The sequence below is a fragment of the Tachypleus tridentatus genome, chromosome 4, assembly GCF_004210375.1.
Source record: "Tachypleus tridentatus isolate NWPU-2018 chromosome 4, ASM421037v1, whole genome shotgun sequence".
NCBI classification, from domain to species: Eukaryota; Metazoa; Arthropoda; class Merostomata; order Xiphosura; family Limulidae; genus Tachypleus; species Tachypleus tridentatus.
This window is the reverse complement of record NC_134828.1, coordinates 42,936,056-42,952,252: the sequence shown is the minus strand read 5'-3', so window position 1 is coordinate 42,952,252 and position 16,197 is coordinate 42,936,056. Positions and strand designations below refer to the sequence as shown.

Genomic DNA, 16,197 nt, shown 5'->3' with positions numbered 1-16,197 from the left:
AATTGGTAAAAAATTAAAATTCTTAAAATATGTAAAAAGGAACCTCTTTACAACAAAAAAAGGCCAATTTTCAAATTAAAATATCAAATAGATTTGAAAATGCCAATGGCCCTTAAAAATTTAAAAACACAACTGAGGTAGACAGTATCACTATTGCCAATGACACTGTTCAACATCAGGGGTAAACCCATGATAAAAACATGTCTAAAATGGTGTCATCACTCACAGTCGTAATGATGGCACAACAGTAAAATGTGGGCTACTGTGACTTGAGTGTCACACAGACCACACCTTGGTGCATCAGTTCCAGATAAAAGAAAACAATGAGCTACAAAACTAACCAATATGTAGCCTAGACAGGACAACTTCCTCCTACCAATTCCTCACAGAAGCAAGATGGCCAAGTAGCAACAGAAGGTTTTATCTGGAAAACCTTGTTATCATGTTGCGAACTCCTAGTCAACTGCCAACTGGCACAGAGCAGAACCTTGAATACACGTCCACAGTCTATGTATGGTACAGGCATGGCTGTGATAGCACCAAAACAGATCAACTTAGCTGCAGTGTCAGAAAGCTCATTCCTGCAAATCCTGAAGTGCCCCAATATCCAGAACATCTAGATAGAAATGGATGATAAAAATAACTGGGTCAGTCGGTTTTTAAGAAATAACATAAAGTGATTCCATGGCCAGTAGAGAGTTAAGTGAGTCAGTATAAATAGTACAATTCATCTATTGCATAGCTTCGTGTGATCCTGGGTTAAAAAAATAGCATGCAAATCAGCAGTGAACACAGAAACTGTAGAGGGAATTGTGCGTGTAACAAATGAACCACTATATATCATGACAGAGCCCAAAGAGATACCTGATTTCAAAACATTGATATAAATGAGAAAGGAAGGATTGTTTTAAAGAACAGAAAACAGTACTTCCAACTGGAAATGTCCACTTTCCTCAGACGACCCAAAGAAATGCCACATTTGGAGATGGTAATAAGCCATGGTGGGATGGGCTGACCAGTGGAGGCAGCAACATCATCCAAGATCAAACCCAATTTAGCCAGCTGCAACTGGATACAAAAGCCAAAAGGAACAATGGAAAACTATCTATTCTGACAAAGCATGACTCACTGAGGAAGAAAAACACAACCCCATGTAGGATGCTGTGGTAACGTCAAAGTTTTGAAGTGTACAGTAAAGACAGGTGCAAATGACTGAGGTTTATAGGAGGTTCAAGAGACTATGTACAACTCTGGACTAGAGAAATATGTAAAATGCCCCTGTGCAGAGTAGCTTTGAAGCTTCCCTGATGGTGAACAGGGTCCAACACCTTTATAGCCAAGGTCCTCGGAAAGCCACAGACCCCTAGTCCAGTTTGGTTCAAATAAGGGCACAATAGATCTTTGGCATCGAACATCAATCCACTCCCCAAGAAAAGGAAGAGAAGACACGAAGGATGTTCAGTGCCCTTGTACACTTGATGCATAGTTGCTTAACATATGGAATAAAAATCAGCTTATGGTCAAATATAAGCCCCAAGAACTTTGTCTCAAGGACCACAAGAATAACGACTTCACCAAGAGCTCAGGATCATAAACAACTGAGGGCAGTCTGTAGCTGTCACTCAATAAACCTCATGCTCAATGATTGACATGAGATGTGGAAGTCATCAACATAGATTCCATTTGCAACTATAGGTGGGAATTATCCAGTGATGGCATCAGTCTTTATAATGAGAAGTGCAACACTCATGACACAACCCTGAGAGACTCTAAGTTCCTGTGGGAAAGAAAGGGAAACTATTAAATCTACAAAAACTTGAAATCGCTGGCCATTAAAAATTTGATAAAAATGCAATACCTTCACATAGTATCACAAGCCTTCTCAAGGTACAAAAAATACAGAAACAAGATGTTTTCATTTGAGAAAGGCTTCTCTGATTGATATTTCAAGCCAAATCAGGTACTCCATGGTAGAGAGATGCCACTGGAACCCACACTGGGTGGACTAGAGGAGGTTGTTTAATTCAAGAAACCAAACAAGATAAGCATTAAACATTCTCTCTAATCTCTTATAGACACAGTTCATCAAAGCAATTAGATGGTAGTTTGAAGGAATCTTGTGATCCTTCCCAGACTTAGAAAAATGGAGGACAACAGCCTGATGCCAAGCATTAGGAAACACATTTTTCTGCCAGATCCGATTAAAAACAACCAGAAAAACAGCAAGAGAGGCAGGAGGAAAATGGCACAGCATCTCATAGTCAATATCATCAAATCCAACCAAGGTACTTAAAGACCAATGAAAAGCAAGCTCAAGTTCTACCAGGGTTAAGGGGTGATCATAGTCATTGAAATGATTAGCCTGAAAGGAAAGAGGTGACAGTTCTGCCTTAGTCTTAATGATTAAAAAGGCAGGGGATCATAGAAATGCTCGATGCATGAGAAAATTTTTTACTTAGAATATTGGTGATGCTCTGGGTGTCAACAACTTCATGTCTATTGGAGAGCAAGATCAAAAGTATACTGCCCGCTGCCCATCCAAATCTTGTCTCATATGACTTTGGAACCAGTGATATAAAAAGATGCTAGTTGTGAACTTAAAGATTCCTTCTGGCTTAGACGTCTTACCTACTGAGCATGTGCACATGCACATCTATGAAAGATATCCCAGGCCAGTTTTTGAGCCTTCTGTCCCATGTGGCAGGCAGGATTCCACCATGGACAAGGATACTGTGGAAAACATGTTGAGGTTTTAGGAATACAATGAGCAGCTGCCTGGTTAATACAGTCAGTCACTTGCTGCCATGTAGTTGTCTATTAATGACTTACATATGATGGCAGAATGAAGTTCTGCGAGAGCACTGAAAGAGGGCCAGTAGGCCTGGTCCAGCTTCCACCAAGGCACACAGGTCAAATGGCATCATTCACAGCCAGTCTCTCAAAATGGTAGGAAAATGATCGCTGCCCCAGGGGTCACAGTCAGTCTGCCAAAAGAAATGAGAGAAACGTAAAGGGGAACAGATAGAGATCAATAGCAGTAAAAAACTGACTAGATGCATGAAAATAAGCATAAGAACCAGTATTGAAGAGAGAAAACACCACCCCAGAGAAGATTATGACTATTAAAATACCCCAGAATTAAAAAGGGAAAAAGCAACTATTCAATGAGAACATCAAGATCTGATTAATCATAGGTATCTCCAGGAGACAGGCAGAAAAAACAAACAGTGATGGTACAAACCAAGGAAACATGGATGGCTATGGCCTCCAAGGGTGTATCAAGTGGCAAAGAAAGTGTGGGTACATGCTGAACAATCAGCATTTGCATGGGGAGTAACCTCAATGGGTATATTCACTATATTTTTTACTTCAATTGGAGTTTGGTGTGCTGAAGATGTTTCCACCAAAATGTCTCCCAAGTGCAACTTCCTTACTGACTTGGATGGGATGGGGCAGCAGCAAGCCCCTATAGTCTCTTCTGAATAAAGAAAGGGACATCTGCCCTAAAGATTTCTTAGACAATGAATGCAGAAGGAAAAATTGAGGTATTGAATCCAACTCTGATGGTAACTGCATAACAGTCATCCATACATGGACATTTTCCAATAATCTGTTTTTTCATTTTTATCTTTTTGTTCATGGAAAGGGGTATCCATAATAAATAAAATACATTTCAGTGCCCACTGCCCCATCCACCATGGAGCCATACAAGGGAATGCACTGCAATGTCAAACAAGAACACTGCAGCAACACCAGGGTTTTATGAGTACTATACCCAAACACCAGCATCAAAAACAATGCTAACAACACTTATTGAGAATGTCCAATACTGGTACTCGATTGAACCTAACTCCAGTGGACCAACTGACTGACCCTGGGTTTGGCCACCTGAAGGCTGCCTGTCTACAGGAATTCAAAACCAAAGTAGTGTGACAGGGTTGGACACCTCAACCACCAGGATCCTCTCCTCCCCTTCACAGATTGCCATGCATGGCAAACACATGGGTGGATGTTTAGACCCAAGAGGAAGTAAACCTAAAGTACAGAATCTTCTCTAGGAGGTCCTCTCACTATGTACAGGAATCCACTGTGAGGAGAAATGTTGTAAGATTGTTTATATAAACTTCATTAGACTAGACATGAGATCCATGTCCATAGAATGATGCCACCTTAGTAGAGAGAAAGCTACAAGAAAAGTTTATATTAACTTAAACACAACTTCCAAAAAAGGGTAACAGTCAGGTCTTTGATATAAGAATAAAGTCTAGAAGACCAGAAAAAATACATGTAAATAGGCTGTCAATTTACCATTTTTTATTATGACAAATTATTTCTTTCAGAAATCATGAGTTTGCAAAAATAAGCCAGTTACATGAAAAATTCTACTTACAAGTTAGATAGGTACATTATTTGTAAAGTCATAAAGATTCCAAGATTTGATATAAGAACCCTTGTTTAGGGCTAAAAAGTCCAACTCCTGTCTCTTGAAGATAGACCATAAACCTGCTGCTGCTAACCACTCTGAGTATGACAAAGATTGGAAGAGTCTCCTTTACAAGGACCAGGAACTATGTTTTGCTCAAGCTTTATCCAAGTAGTTATTGCTATCTCTCTGGTTGGGAGTTAATTTAAAATATATAGTGTTAAAGAGAACTGGTATAGTACAATGAATATCATCACATGTTGACTGACATTTTAATAGATAGTTTGCTGATTATTGTGAGTAATTTAGCAAGTATTGTAGAGAATCTAATTGACAAAACTTGTTTGATTCCTTAATGTAAAAGTTCAGAGATACCTTTTCCAATGTTAATGTAAATAAATGTTTAAAAAATTGTTGTATTACAACTTGAAGCGTATCTTAAATCTCTGTCTCAGAGTCAATTCTCTATTCTAACCGTATTGTAATTGGATTTAGAGTCGAGCTCCAATGACTAGCCTATATGGTTCACCATTATAATATTATCCATCTTTACATATATCCAAAAAGTTAACAATTCCCTTATCTGAAAATCTATTTCCAATAGATAAAAATTGATTTTGCATGCCACTAGCCTTGAGCTAACTCCCACCTAAAAAGCATGTGTTTAATCTAAACCACACTGGTGTATGATGACATCATACAGGATGACATCATCCACTAACAGGAGGGCAACATAATTTAATTTTTCATCACACTAAGCCCCAGGAAATAATAAATGTGTAAATCATTCTGAAACTATAAGCAGTAGCTTCCCCTAAGCACTGGATTTCCAGTAAATCAGGAACATCCCAAAGACCTTTGGGTGAAGAAATGGAGCCCGATGAAGGTCATGAAAATAAGCTAGCAGAGCATCCTATCCCAACAACACTCGACAGTAGAGGATCCAAGTCTGCAGAGATACAGAAGAAGTACAAGCCATTATGGCAAAAAGAAAAGAAATACAATGAAAATACAAATAAAATACAATGAAGTGCCTCAGAGAAATTGCAGTGATAACAGGTAACATGTAAAGATGGTAAGAAACAAAGCCACAAAACTAGATAAGAGAAAAGGAAATATAAATTAAAGGTTCCAACATTCAACCATATAAAAAGATATTCCAAAGACTATAAATCTGAGGATGGAAATGAAGAACAGTTTTAAGTCTGGAAAAAGGATTAAAGTAGGTGAAGAAGGCCAAACATGTCAGTATGGATGTGCAGCTATTCAAGAAACAAATCTACATGGACTCTAATGTCAGATAAATGGGGACAGACAATGTAGTCTTGCATATGGGTTATATGTAATAAAGCAGTGGAGGAATCTAAAGACAAAGGGGAAAGAGAAGGAAAAAAACTTATCTGAAAAATTATGTTAAGAAAGATATTATGAGGATTTTCATTCACAAAAAAAACTTGTACTCAGGGTAAATCCTGGTGAGGGAAATAGCCAGTCAAATCATCATTATCCTAATCATGTTCAAACTTGGAGAAGAAATGTAGAGTTAATGGACATGAAGACGAGGCTGGTGTACATAAAGGCACCCACAACATATTAAACAATGGCTATCATGCCCTCCACAGACAACAAAACCCCAGTTGCTACAATAAGCATAGAACCCATGTTAGGAACATTGTCACTATCGAGCTGATTTTGTAAATCATAAATACTAAACTTTAGAAATTAAAATGAAATTTAAGTCAGTAGTAATCCATTGTAAATCTGGAGTAATTGATTTACAATTTTGAACTATATCCATTCTAGACAATGCCAAGAAAAAAAATGAAGTTATTTTGGGTTCAAGTGTATAAATAGAGTAACTGAACAAAGAGGTTGTATCACCCTCCTAATGATGGAGGGCTAAAATTACATGAAGATGTCATTATGGACCAATTCAGTTATTGTTAAACATACACAGAAGTTAGTTCAATGCTAGTGACATACAAATTTCATAAGCAGATGCAAGAGGAGGGGCCAAGTGATTCTGTATGTAGAGTGGAGGTACTGGCTTAGAAATATTAAATATCAGTGAATCCTCCATCTAAACAGGCATCAAAATATTATGTCATCCATCTATTCATACATACAAAGCATCAAGTAGATGTGCTCATCAATCTATACGTATTCTGAAGATATTAAATGTGCACAAGTCATCGATTTATAAATACATCAAAACTATTAACCTTATCACTACAGGTAGGTTCAGGTGCACATATCATGACCTTTAGCAGAGTTACATTCAAAATGTAATTAAAACCATTTGATCAATAATGTGTGCAAATAAATTTGACATTAAATCATAGCTAATAATTCAAATTTTAATACTGCACAAGTTTTAATTCCTTCATTTTAAAAGGTAATATTTAAATAAATTTTTGATCTTCACTTCTATAAGAATTGGGACATTTATTCTCTATGCCTTGCCCATTCTAATTTACTACACATCTCTGAAGTAAGCAATTTAATGTACAACACTCACTATAATACAGACATTACAAAGACAAAGTCTAATTTTTGTAGCCTTCATCTACCAAATGATTTATTATATTGTGTTCAGTACTTCACCTTCAGTTTTAAAGTTTCTCATATGGTGTTTAGATCAAAAAGTTTAGGAAATTATTTTAAAGATCATATGCCTTAGTTAGAAAGTAATTTAGATTATAATAATTACAGAACATTATATGCTTTGTGTATTATGATTCTGTGTTCTTAGATATATCAGTTAACTAAATGAAAATTATTTAGCATATCAGTAGCATAATTATAAAAAGTTAAATTTCATTGGCAACTAACAGCACAACAACAAGATGTTAAAGGTAACTGCCACAGTTTTTGTGTTTCACATATATTTCTATTTATTGTTATAAAAGTAACTAAAGTGTAAAAATTAGAAAGTCCTAGATTAGATAAAATAATGTAGAACACCACAACCTAGCTTTTAAATAAATAACAATTTAGATCTTTGAATAGTACTTTGTTCCTCATAATTAGATCTATTTTTCTATCCCCTGACATCACAGGTGAAGGTGGACTTTTTACAGCAACTTTGAAAATATTTTTGAATTCCAAGTTGATATTTTGAGTGATGCTCACAGAATATGCCTATATATTTACTTGGTGCCCTTAACAATTAAAATGAATATAAGCATCAATTTGGAATTTTCCAAATTATTAGTAACAGTTTTCTGTGATAAACTTTAAACAGTTAACAGCAGATAAATAAAAGGGAAATCTTAACTAGTTAAAACACAACTATACTTTCACATCAGTCATCAAATAAAAAACTCCCTCTCTACACACACAGACACATTAAACAAATTATATTTTAAGCAAGATAAGGAACAGGAAAAGAAAGTTTAATGTAATAAAAAATAGGTAAACAACATATTCACCTATCAGTACAGAAAAATTACTACACATGTGATTTCATTTCTACATCACCATTAAATACATATACCTGCACTACTGCTTCCTGGCAAGGCTTTAACAACTGTTGCAGTCTCCAACTTCCTTGTAACTGCAGGTTTCCATTTTCTAGGTGCAACATAACCTCAAACTCTTCTCCCTTAGTTCAGCAAAATTTCAAATTAATACTTGCATCATATTATTAACAAGGAGTAGGAAATATATTTCTATTCTCAGATGTTTACTTGAGTATATTCAATTTTCATGGTTTCATGGTTAATACTGTTTTGAGTATAGTGTTATAAACTTTATTTTTGCCTGTCTGTAATAGAATCCCTTTGATCGATCTCTTTTGTATTGCACAAGAAATTTGTTCTATGAATGCAGTGGTAAGATAGAGCTACATTTTTCACAAATTTGTTCTTTATTTTTACAAAACTTCTGACAAAGTTACTCGATATCTACATTTTTATCTCCTACCACTGTGAATGAAAAAAATGAGTCACTAACTTAAACATGTGTTTGTATACTAGCCACTCATTTTTATACACAAATGTGCTTTAAAGTTCTATGCATAAACACTTTAGTTTTACTTTTTATATATGTATATACACACACGCTTTAGCTTTCACATACAGATCTTTTATTTAATACTTTAATTTTACATATGAACATTTTAAACAGATCCAATTACATACTCTCTTCCCCAACAACAGAATGACTAGTGCAATGTTAGTGTTGAGGAGGTAAATGCTCAGGCACTAAACAATGTGTGTGTTTTCTTATAGCAAAGCCACAACGGGCTATCTGCTGAGCCCACCAAGGAGAACTGAAGCCCTGATTTTAGCATTGTAAATCCATAGACTTGTTGCTGTACCAGCAGGGGGTGCCACTAAAGAAATTGGCTAGAAAAACAGGGTTGGAAAAAGTATTTGTTTATTATAAAAACAACTTTAAGAAGAAAACAGAAAGCAAAACATCAGGCATGTCCTGTGTGTATCCTAGCCACTAAAAAGCCAGGAACCTAGAAGGCTGATAAGGCTCCTAGAAGAGAGTGGGTCTAAGTGTTCTCTGGTGTATTCAAGGCCATTTTGGGGCAATATATATAGAAATATATATATTTCACATTAACTGCTAGGATGGATAGTTAACTTTGAGCGTTTGGCATTCTGCTTCACATCAAATGATTAAATTACAGACCAGTTAATACTAAGGCAATACTTGTACAAACCAAATTCCACCGGGGCAAGTTACAGATCAATCATTAACAAAACAAGTATTTTAAAAGACAGATATACTTATTTTATCAGACCTTTCTTTTTCTTCAGCTGTGAAACAAACTGATACCAAGAACTAGATGATTAATGGAACTTCTTATTCAATTAATCATTAGACTAATTAATCAATTACATTTAACTGGCTGATTGTTTTTACATGAAACTTGGAGTTGGAATAATTAAAAACTATTGTAATCAGAAACTTTTTAATTGGCTATTTTCATAATATACAATAAACTGATTAAGTTTAATAACCTTTATATAAATGAATATAATAATGAAAAACCATAGTGGCAATATTTCAACTACTTCTTTGGTTAAAATAATTGAAAGCAGGAATAATAAAAACACTAATTTCAATGAATTGATTATTTTACTTGAAACTATTTGAGGCAACTAATTCAATAAATCAAGTTAATTTCAAACTCTAATAGACACATACTAAAATTTTATGCATTCTGAAAACTATTTCTCTAGTAAATTACTGCTAAGAGAAAGTTAATGCAAGAGCAAATAATACATTAAATGTCTGTCCAATACAGACTACACCTAAATGATTTCACACACAGATAATAACTGATGAAAGAAAAATGTCTCCTCTGTGTAATCCTATGCAAGAAAAAAACAGAGCATTACGGTATATATTAAATGACTTAAAGCCTACCTCTACACTTATTATTTTTTACCATCTGTCACTGCACTTCAGTTTAAGGAGTTCATACATTTTCAAGATGATCAGTCACCTCTTGCATTAAAAATTATTTTGTGATTAGCCAATTTAAAATGAATCACCTCAAATGATTTTGCTTTACATAGCCATAAAAGCAAATAAGAAATTCTCAGATCAAACCTCATTGTACTAGTATTTTATCTCTTACCTCTTAAAATGTATCTCACTGGATTTCATTAAATTGGGAGGATGGACAGTCTGAGAATAAAAATGGTTTAAATTCACCAAATGCCAACTTTGTAGGGATCCCAGTTAGATGCTTGACAGCTTTTTTTGAAAAAATATTTCACTTCATGTAAATCATTTACAGAACAATTTACAGAAGGATACAAGTACATATAAATTAAGTACTTTCAAATATCTCTTGGAAAAGATATGAACAAAGTTAAGTCAGATTTTTTCCCATTTAAGGAGGTATATATGACTTTAATAAGTCAATTGTTCTACTATAAAATTTTTTTATTCATAATCTAAAATGCTATGTCTTAATGATTTCTTCATATGAGCACAAGCAAAAGTCTCCACCCCTAGTTTTCTTACTAGGGGTGTCTTGAGTTCAATTAAACACTACAGGAAGTGTTTAATTAATTTATCAATTTAAATTATTTTATGTACACTGAAAAGGTTAGTTGTGTTGAGCTCTTGGTTTCACTCAGATCTAAAGCTCCAAGATACTTATACCAACCACCACAAAAAGTAATTGCTTGGCATTTCACTCGTGCTAAGAGCCACTCAACAATAACATATAGCAAATATATATTTTTATTCTTTAAGTTGCATCACATTTTGAAATTTGAACAATAGTGTGGTTAATTAATAACAATCTAACGTAGAATATCTAGTTTACGAAATTTAATTTGCCCTCAACATTATGTACCTCTTCACCCTTCATTCCAAACGTGAATGTTTTCAAATGGAGGAAAGACACCATAATTCACAATATATACATATAAAAGAAGCTATAATGCCAAGAAGATTGAGAAAAAGAGAAATTTTGCAATTTCAGTTTATGAATTTTAGAAAAGAAAGACATTTTGGCTCTGTACCATAACTCCCAATAAAGTGCAACTCATTTGTATTCTTTAAGCTGAAACAATCAAATGTTATAGCAATTACATTCAATTGTTTTCTACTGATTCTACAATAACCAGTGTTCCTTAAACTGAAACAATTAATTTGTAAGTACGTCACTAAATTTTATACTGACACTACACTTACCAGTGCCGATATGAATCCTCTAAACTGTGTGAGCTTTTCATTCACTGGCACAAGCTGTGGAAATATTCTTTCAAACCAAATGTTTCCATAAAAAGACATTGTTGCTACAGTCATAAACAGAGAAACAGTTCCATACAAACAGTGCAGGGCTTGTTTCCTCATTTTAAATCTCAATTTGAAACAAAAGCAAAAGGATGCAAATTTAGGCAATGCACCAATTCTAATAATTAGATTTACTAATTGAACATTCTTATATTTATCATTGAGCAATTTACAAACTTTTAGTGTATACTTTACTGTATCAAGTGTCATAGAGATAACATACCTTCCTAATTTATATAAATTATATAAACAAATTTCATATAGTTTTACATTTATTAAATCCTAATTTGTTATCATTCAAATATTATAAAAGGTATGAATATGCAAGAAAAAATATGGAATGTTTTATTGCATTATACTGACTTGTACATGATATATTATGCTAATAGTAAATATTATTATCATAAAACATTAAGCAAAATCTATAAATGCATTTGATAGTAGCTCAACCTGAAAAGTTGGTAGAAGCCAAAGTCTACGACTAAATGATAACTCTACATAATACAACCTTTGAAGCCTTGTAATACTGTAGAGGTAAGAAAATTTTTATGTAACCTATTAGTAGTAGTATGCAATCATAACACCATCAATATCAGGCTTTGAACTTATTTTACTGAATTAATCAACTTAATAAAATGAATTAAATAAATGGTCAAAACAAGTTTAAAATAAGCAATAGTCAAATGTGGTAACTAAACAGGTAAAATACTAAGCTGCTCTTAACAATTAGCATAAAATAAATTCCCTGTTAAGCTTCTCCCATTTAAAATTAAGAATAATTTACCTGCATTGACGATGCACTGTTATTATTAGCAGTACGCGTAGGAAAAAACCTAATTTTTATTTTTAAGTTGTATCTATCTATAGAAACACTAAATACAAATCTAACGATGCTATTAAATTCAGTAATCACTAATGTTCAGTACTCGGCTCTTTACCTTTGGAAGGTCACTGAATTGTTTGAAAAAGTTCAAAGTAGAAGTATTGGGTTGAGGAATAATTCGTGAGCATTTTTTCAAGTTAAAAAATATATTCATAAATGAAACGCTTTCGCAAAATATTTCATGTCATTTGGTAGATAATTTTTTGCTCTAATAGATGGTGTGTTTGATTTTCATATGTCTTTAATTTTTGCTTTCATTTTCAGCTCATTAAATAGAATGTCAAGTGGACAAAATCGAGCATTTTCGACACCATCTGCTTTTCGCATTTAATTTCTTGCAATTTCGTTTAAAACAATGCATACTATATACCTAGGTATTACATGAAATAAAGTATCATAATAAATGTTTTGGGTGTAATGTGTTCATGCATTGAAGTATTGTATAGTCTTGCATGTAATGAAACGCTTTCGCAAAATATTTCATGTCATTTGGTAGATAATTTTTTGCTCTAATAGATGGTGTGTTTGATTTTCATATGTCTTTAATTTTTGCTTTCATTTTCAGCTCATTAAATAGAATGTCAAGTGGACAAAATCGAGCATTTTCGACACCATCTGCTTTTCGCATTTAATTTCTTGCAATTTCGTTTAAAACAATGCATACTATATACCTAGGTATTACATGAAATAAAGTATCATAATAAATGTTTTGGGTGTAATGTGTTCATGCATTGAAGTATTGTATAGTCTTGCATGTAATGCTTGAATGAAATTATTTAAAAACGCTCACGAATTATTCCTCAACCTAATATTTAGACAATTATCAAATAACGCTACCAATATTAGTAAAAAGATACTTAGAATGGGGATGTTGTCATCCCCTGAATGCGATACAAAGACTAATTAAGATCTTTAGTAACTTAAAGTGATATAACGTATATCTCTTCTTTCTTCAGTAATGAGTTTAATTTTATTAATGGCATGACAGACCCCTTTGTCTTATATATGGGTATCAATTATTTGCCATAAAAGTTAAAACAAACAAATCAGTAGTTAAATTTACCTCACATACAAAATCAACTGCTGAGCGTAAAGGAATCGCTAGCGCCCCCAAAAGTTTAAAAACAAATGTATATATTATGAAAGATGCAAGATATAAATATTCAACTAATTATGGTAATTAATCAGCCTCTGAATCCTTTCATAAGATATGGACAGAAGGGTCCAATGGCACAATGGCATATTTTCGCACTCTCACCACTAAAGCCGAGTTTCGATACCTGTGGTGGTTTGGTTTGTTTTTTAATTTCGCGCAAAGCTACTCAAGGGCCATAGCCCTTGTGCGCTAGCCGTCCCTAATTTAGCAGTGTAAGAGGGAAGGCAGCTAGTCATCACCACCGACCGCCAACTCTCGGGCTGCTCTTTTACTAGCGGGATTGACCGTTACATTATAACGCCCCCATGGCTGAAAGGGCGAGCATGTTTGGTGCGACGGGGATTCAAACCCACGACCCTCAGATTACGAGTCGAACACCTTAACCCACTTGGTCATACCAGGCCGACTTTTAGTCATCTCGAAATTTAAACAAGGCGGTGATATCAGAGAAAACAAATACTAGATTCGAAATTTAGCTTCTGCCAACATCGTGTATGATAATTGTCCTTATGTATCTAATATAGAACATAACAAATTTGAAGAACAGGAATGAATATTCTGATTCATCTAGGTTTTCCCACTAAACTAAGTTTTAATTATAACAATTAAAAAACTCAATGACAGCGTTTGGCATTCAAATATTTATCAAGCTTTTTCTTAAACTGCTTAAGTTTATTGCACCTATTACACCGAAAAGCAACCATTTACAAATATCAAAACAACTGTCTCAACTGATGATGACTTCAAATTTATATTTGTGTCCATTAGCCCTATCATTCTCGTTATTCAATACAATAAAAGATAATGCATAAATGCTTTCAAATTCTTTAACATATTAAACACCTCAATTAAATCTCCCCTTTAATTTTTTTTCAAGATCAAACAGTTTCATATACCTATCCTCCTATGACAATCTATCCGTTCCAGACGTAATATCAGTACCCTTCTTTTGTATATGTGTATGTGTGTTTTCTTATAGCAAAGCCACACCGAGCTATCTGCCTAGCCCATCGATGGCTGGTTGGTTGATTGATTTAGTGTTTTATGATACAAAGCAGCTAGGCTGCCTGTGCCAAACATCCGGTAAAAAGTTAGAAGTAAATTTAGTAAAATTTATAAAAGGAAATTAAGGTAAAACAAAACAAAGTTAAAAAACATAAATAGCATAAAACCAATGTTTACATCTAGTCTACAATATTAAGATAAAAAGTACAGTAATTCAAGTCGTAAACGGCTTTCTGTAGCGTAACTATAATTATCATAACTCGCCAGGAAGATTAACGTGTAAGTACAAAAACCACCGTCAGTCACCTGAAGTTGGCCTTTACAGTCCTGGTTTCTAGTTATTTGACGTTATGGCCATTTTCAAAAAGGAATGTAATAAAAAGGTTTTAAAAGACGAGTAGCAAAATTATAAGCCTTCCGCTAGTACAGCGGTATGTCTCCGGATTTACAACGCTAAAATCAGGGGTTCGATTCCCCTCGGTGGGCTGAGCAGACAGCCCTTTGTGGCTTTGCTATATGAAAAACACCCACAAACAAAATTATAATAATGACTCGCCAGGATGACAAACGGGTAGTTCAAACAGCAGCGTTAATCACCTGAAGTTGGCCTTTCCAGTCCTGGTTTCGAGTTATTTAATGTCACGGCCAGTTTCTAATTTCAAATTAAACTAGATGAGCTGTGATTTTTAAAAGGGAGCCACATTAAAAAGGTGTAATGTATAAATTAAAAACTTAAATGGTATTAAAAATATTAATGGCCTTTAAAAAGCCAAAAACATTACCAAGGTGGACAGTATCACCATCACCGATAACTAGAAAGTAAAATGTGGCTTACTGTGATCTGAGTGTTACACAAACTACACACTGGCGCATCAGTTCCAGGTAAAAGAAAACGATGAGTTAAAAAACTGTGACCAATGTGTAGTCTAGTTAGAACAACTTTCTCTTTCCGAACTTTAGGGAAGCAGGAAAGCAAAAGTCCAATATAGGGTTTTAGTTGGAAAAGCTTGTTTTCACGTTGCTCACTCCAAGTTGACACCCAGCTGGTACAGAGCCAAGCCTTGAATATAGGTCCATAGTCCATGTATGGGACAGGCACAGTGGTGATAGTGCCAGAGCAGATAGATTTAGTTGCGGTGTCGGCGAGCTCGTTCCAGCGAATACCAATGTAGCCTGGTATCCAGAAAAACTGGATAGACGTAGATGATAAAGAGAAATGGGCCAGTCGGTTTTGAATATCGGCGAGAACAGGGTGTGAACTAACATGAAGCGATTCCAGGGCCAGTAGAGAGTCAGTATAAATACTGCAGTTTGAATACTGCTTAGCTTCTATGTGATCTAGGGCAAGAGAAATGGCATACAGTTCAGTGGTGAACACAGAAGCTGTAGAGGGGATTCTGCGTGCAACCACTGAACCACAACATACTATGGCAGAGCCCACACAGTTACCTGATTTCAAACCATCTGTAGAAATAGGAATAAAAAGATGATTTGAAAGATGTTCAGCAAATAGCAGACAGTATTTCCAATCAGGAGTGTCTACTTTTCTCAGATGACTTAAAGATAGGTCACATTGGGAACTGTAAGAAGCCATGGTAGGATGGGCTGACCAGTGGATACAGCAATGTTATCCAAGTTCAGACCCAATTCATCCGACTGCGCCTGGATACGAAGGCCAAAAGAAACAATGGCAGACCTAACATTATAACGCCCCCACGGCTGAAAGAGCGAGACAGAACTAGACTGAATGATTGGCAGTTTAACCGTAACAGGCAATTTATAAAGATGTTAAAAGTTGAGTCCGAAAACATTAAGTGAAAGTGATGTTAATAAGACTAGTAAAAGTTCATTCAGAAAAAGCCCCGGCATGGCCAGATGGGTTAAGGCGTTCAACTCGTACTCCGAGGGTTGCGAGTTCGAATCCCGGTCGCACCAAACATGCTTGTCCTTTCAGCCGTG

The 16,197-nt window shown here is 34.8% G+C and overlaps 1 protein-coding gene across 1 annotated transcript in view; it reads right to left on the bottom strand.

The window, feature by feature from the left end:
- Positions 1–13,166, bottom strand: part of LOC143248974 (E3 ubiquitin-protein ligase FANCL-like) — a 64,224-nt gene extending 51,058 nt beyond the window's left edge. The window contains exons 1-3 of the mRNA XM_076498047.1: positions 13,141–13,166; positions 11,093–11,261; positions 7,920–8,027 (exon numbers count right to left, since the gene is read on the bottom strand). Coding sequence (XP_076354162.1) covers positions 7,920–8,027; positions 11,093–11,254 — 270 coding nt within the window. The 5' untranslated portion in view covers positions 11,255–11,261; positions 13,141–13,166. The remainder of the gene's footprint in view (positions 1–7,919; positions 8,028–11,092; positions 11,262–13,140) is intronic.
- Positions 13,167–16,197: the final 3,031 nt, after the last annotated feature.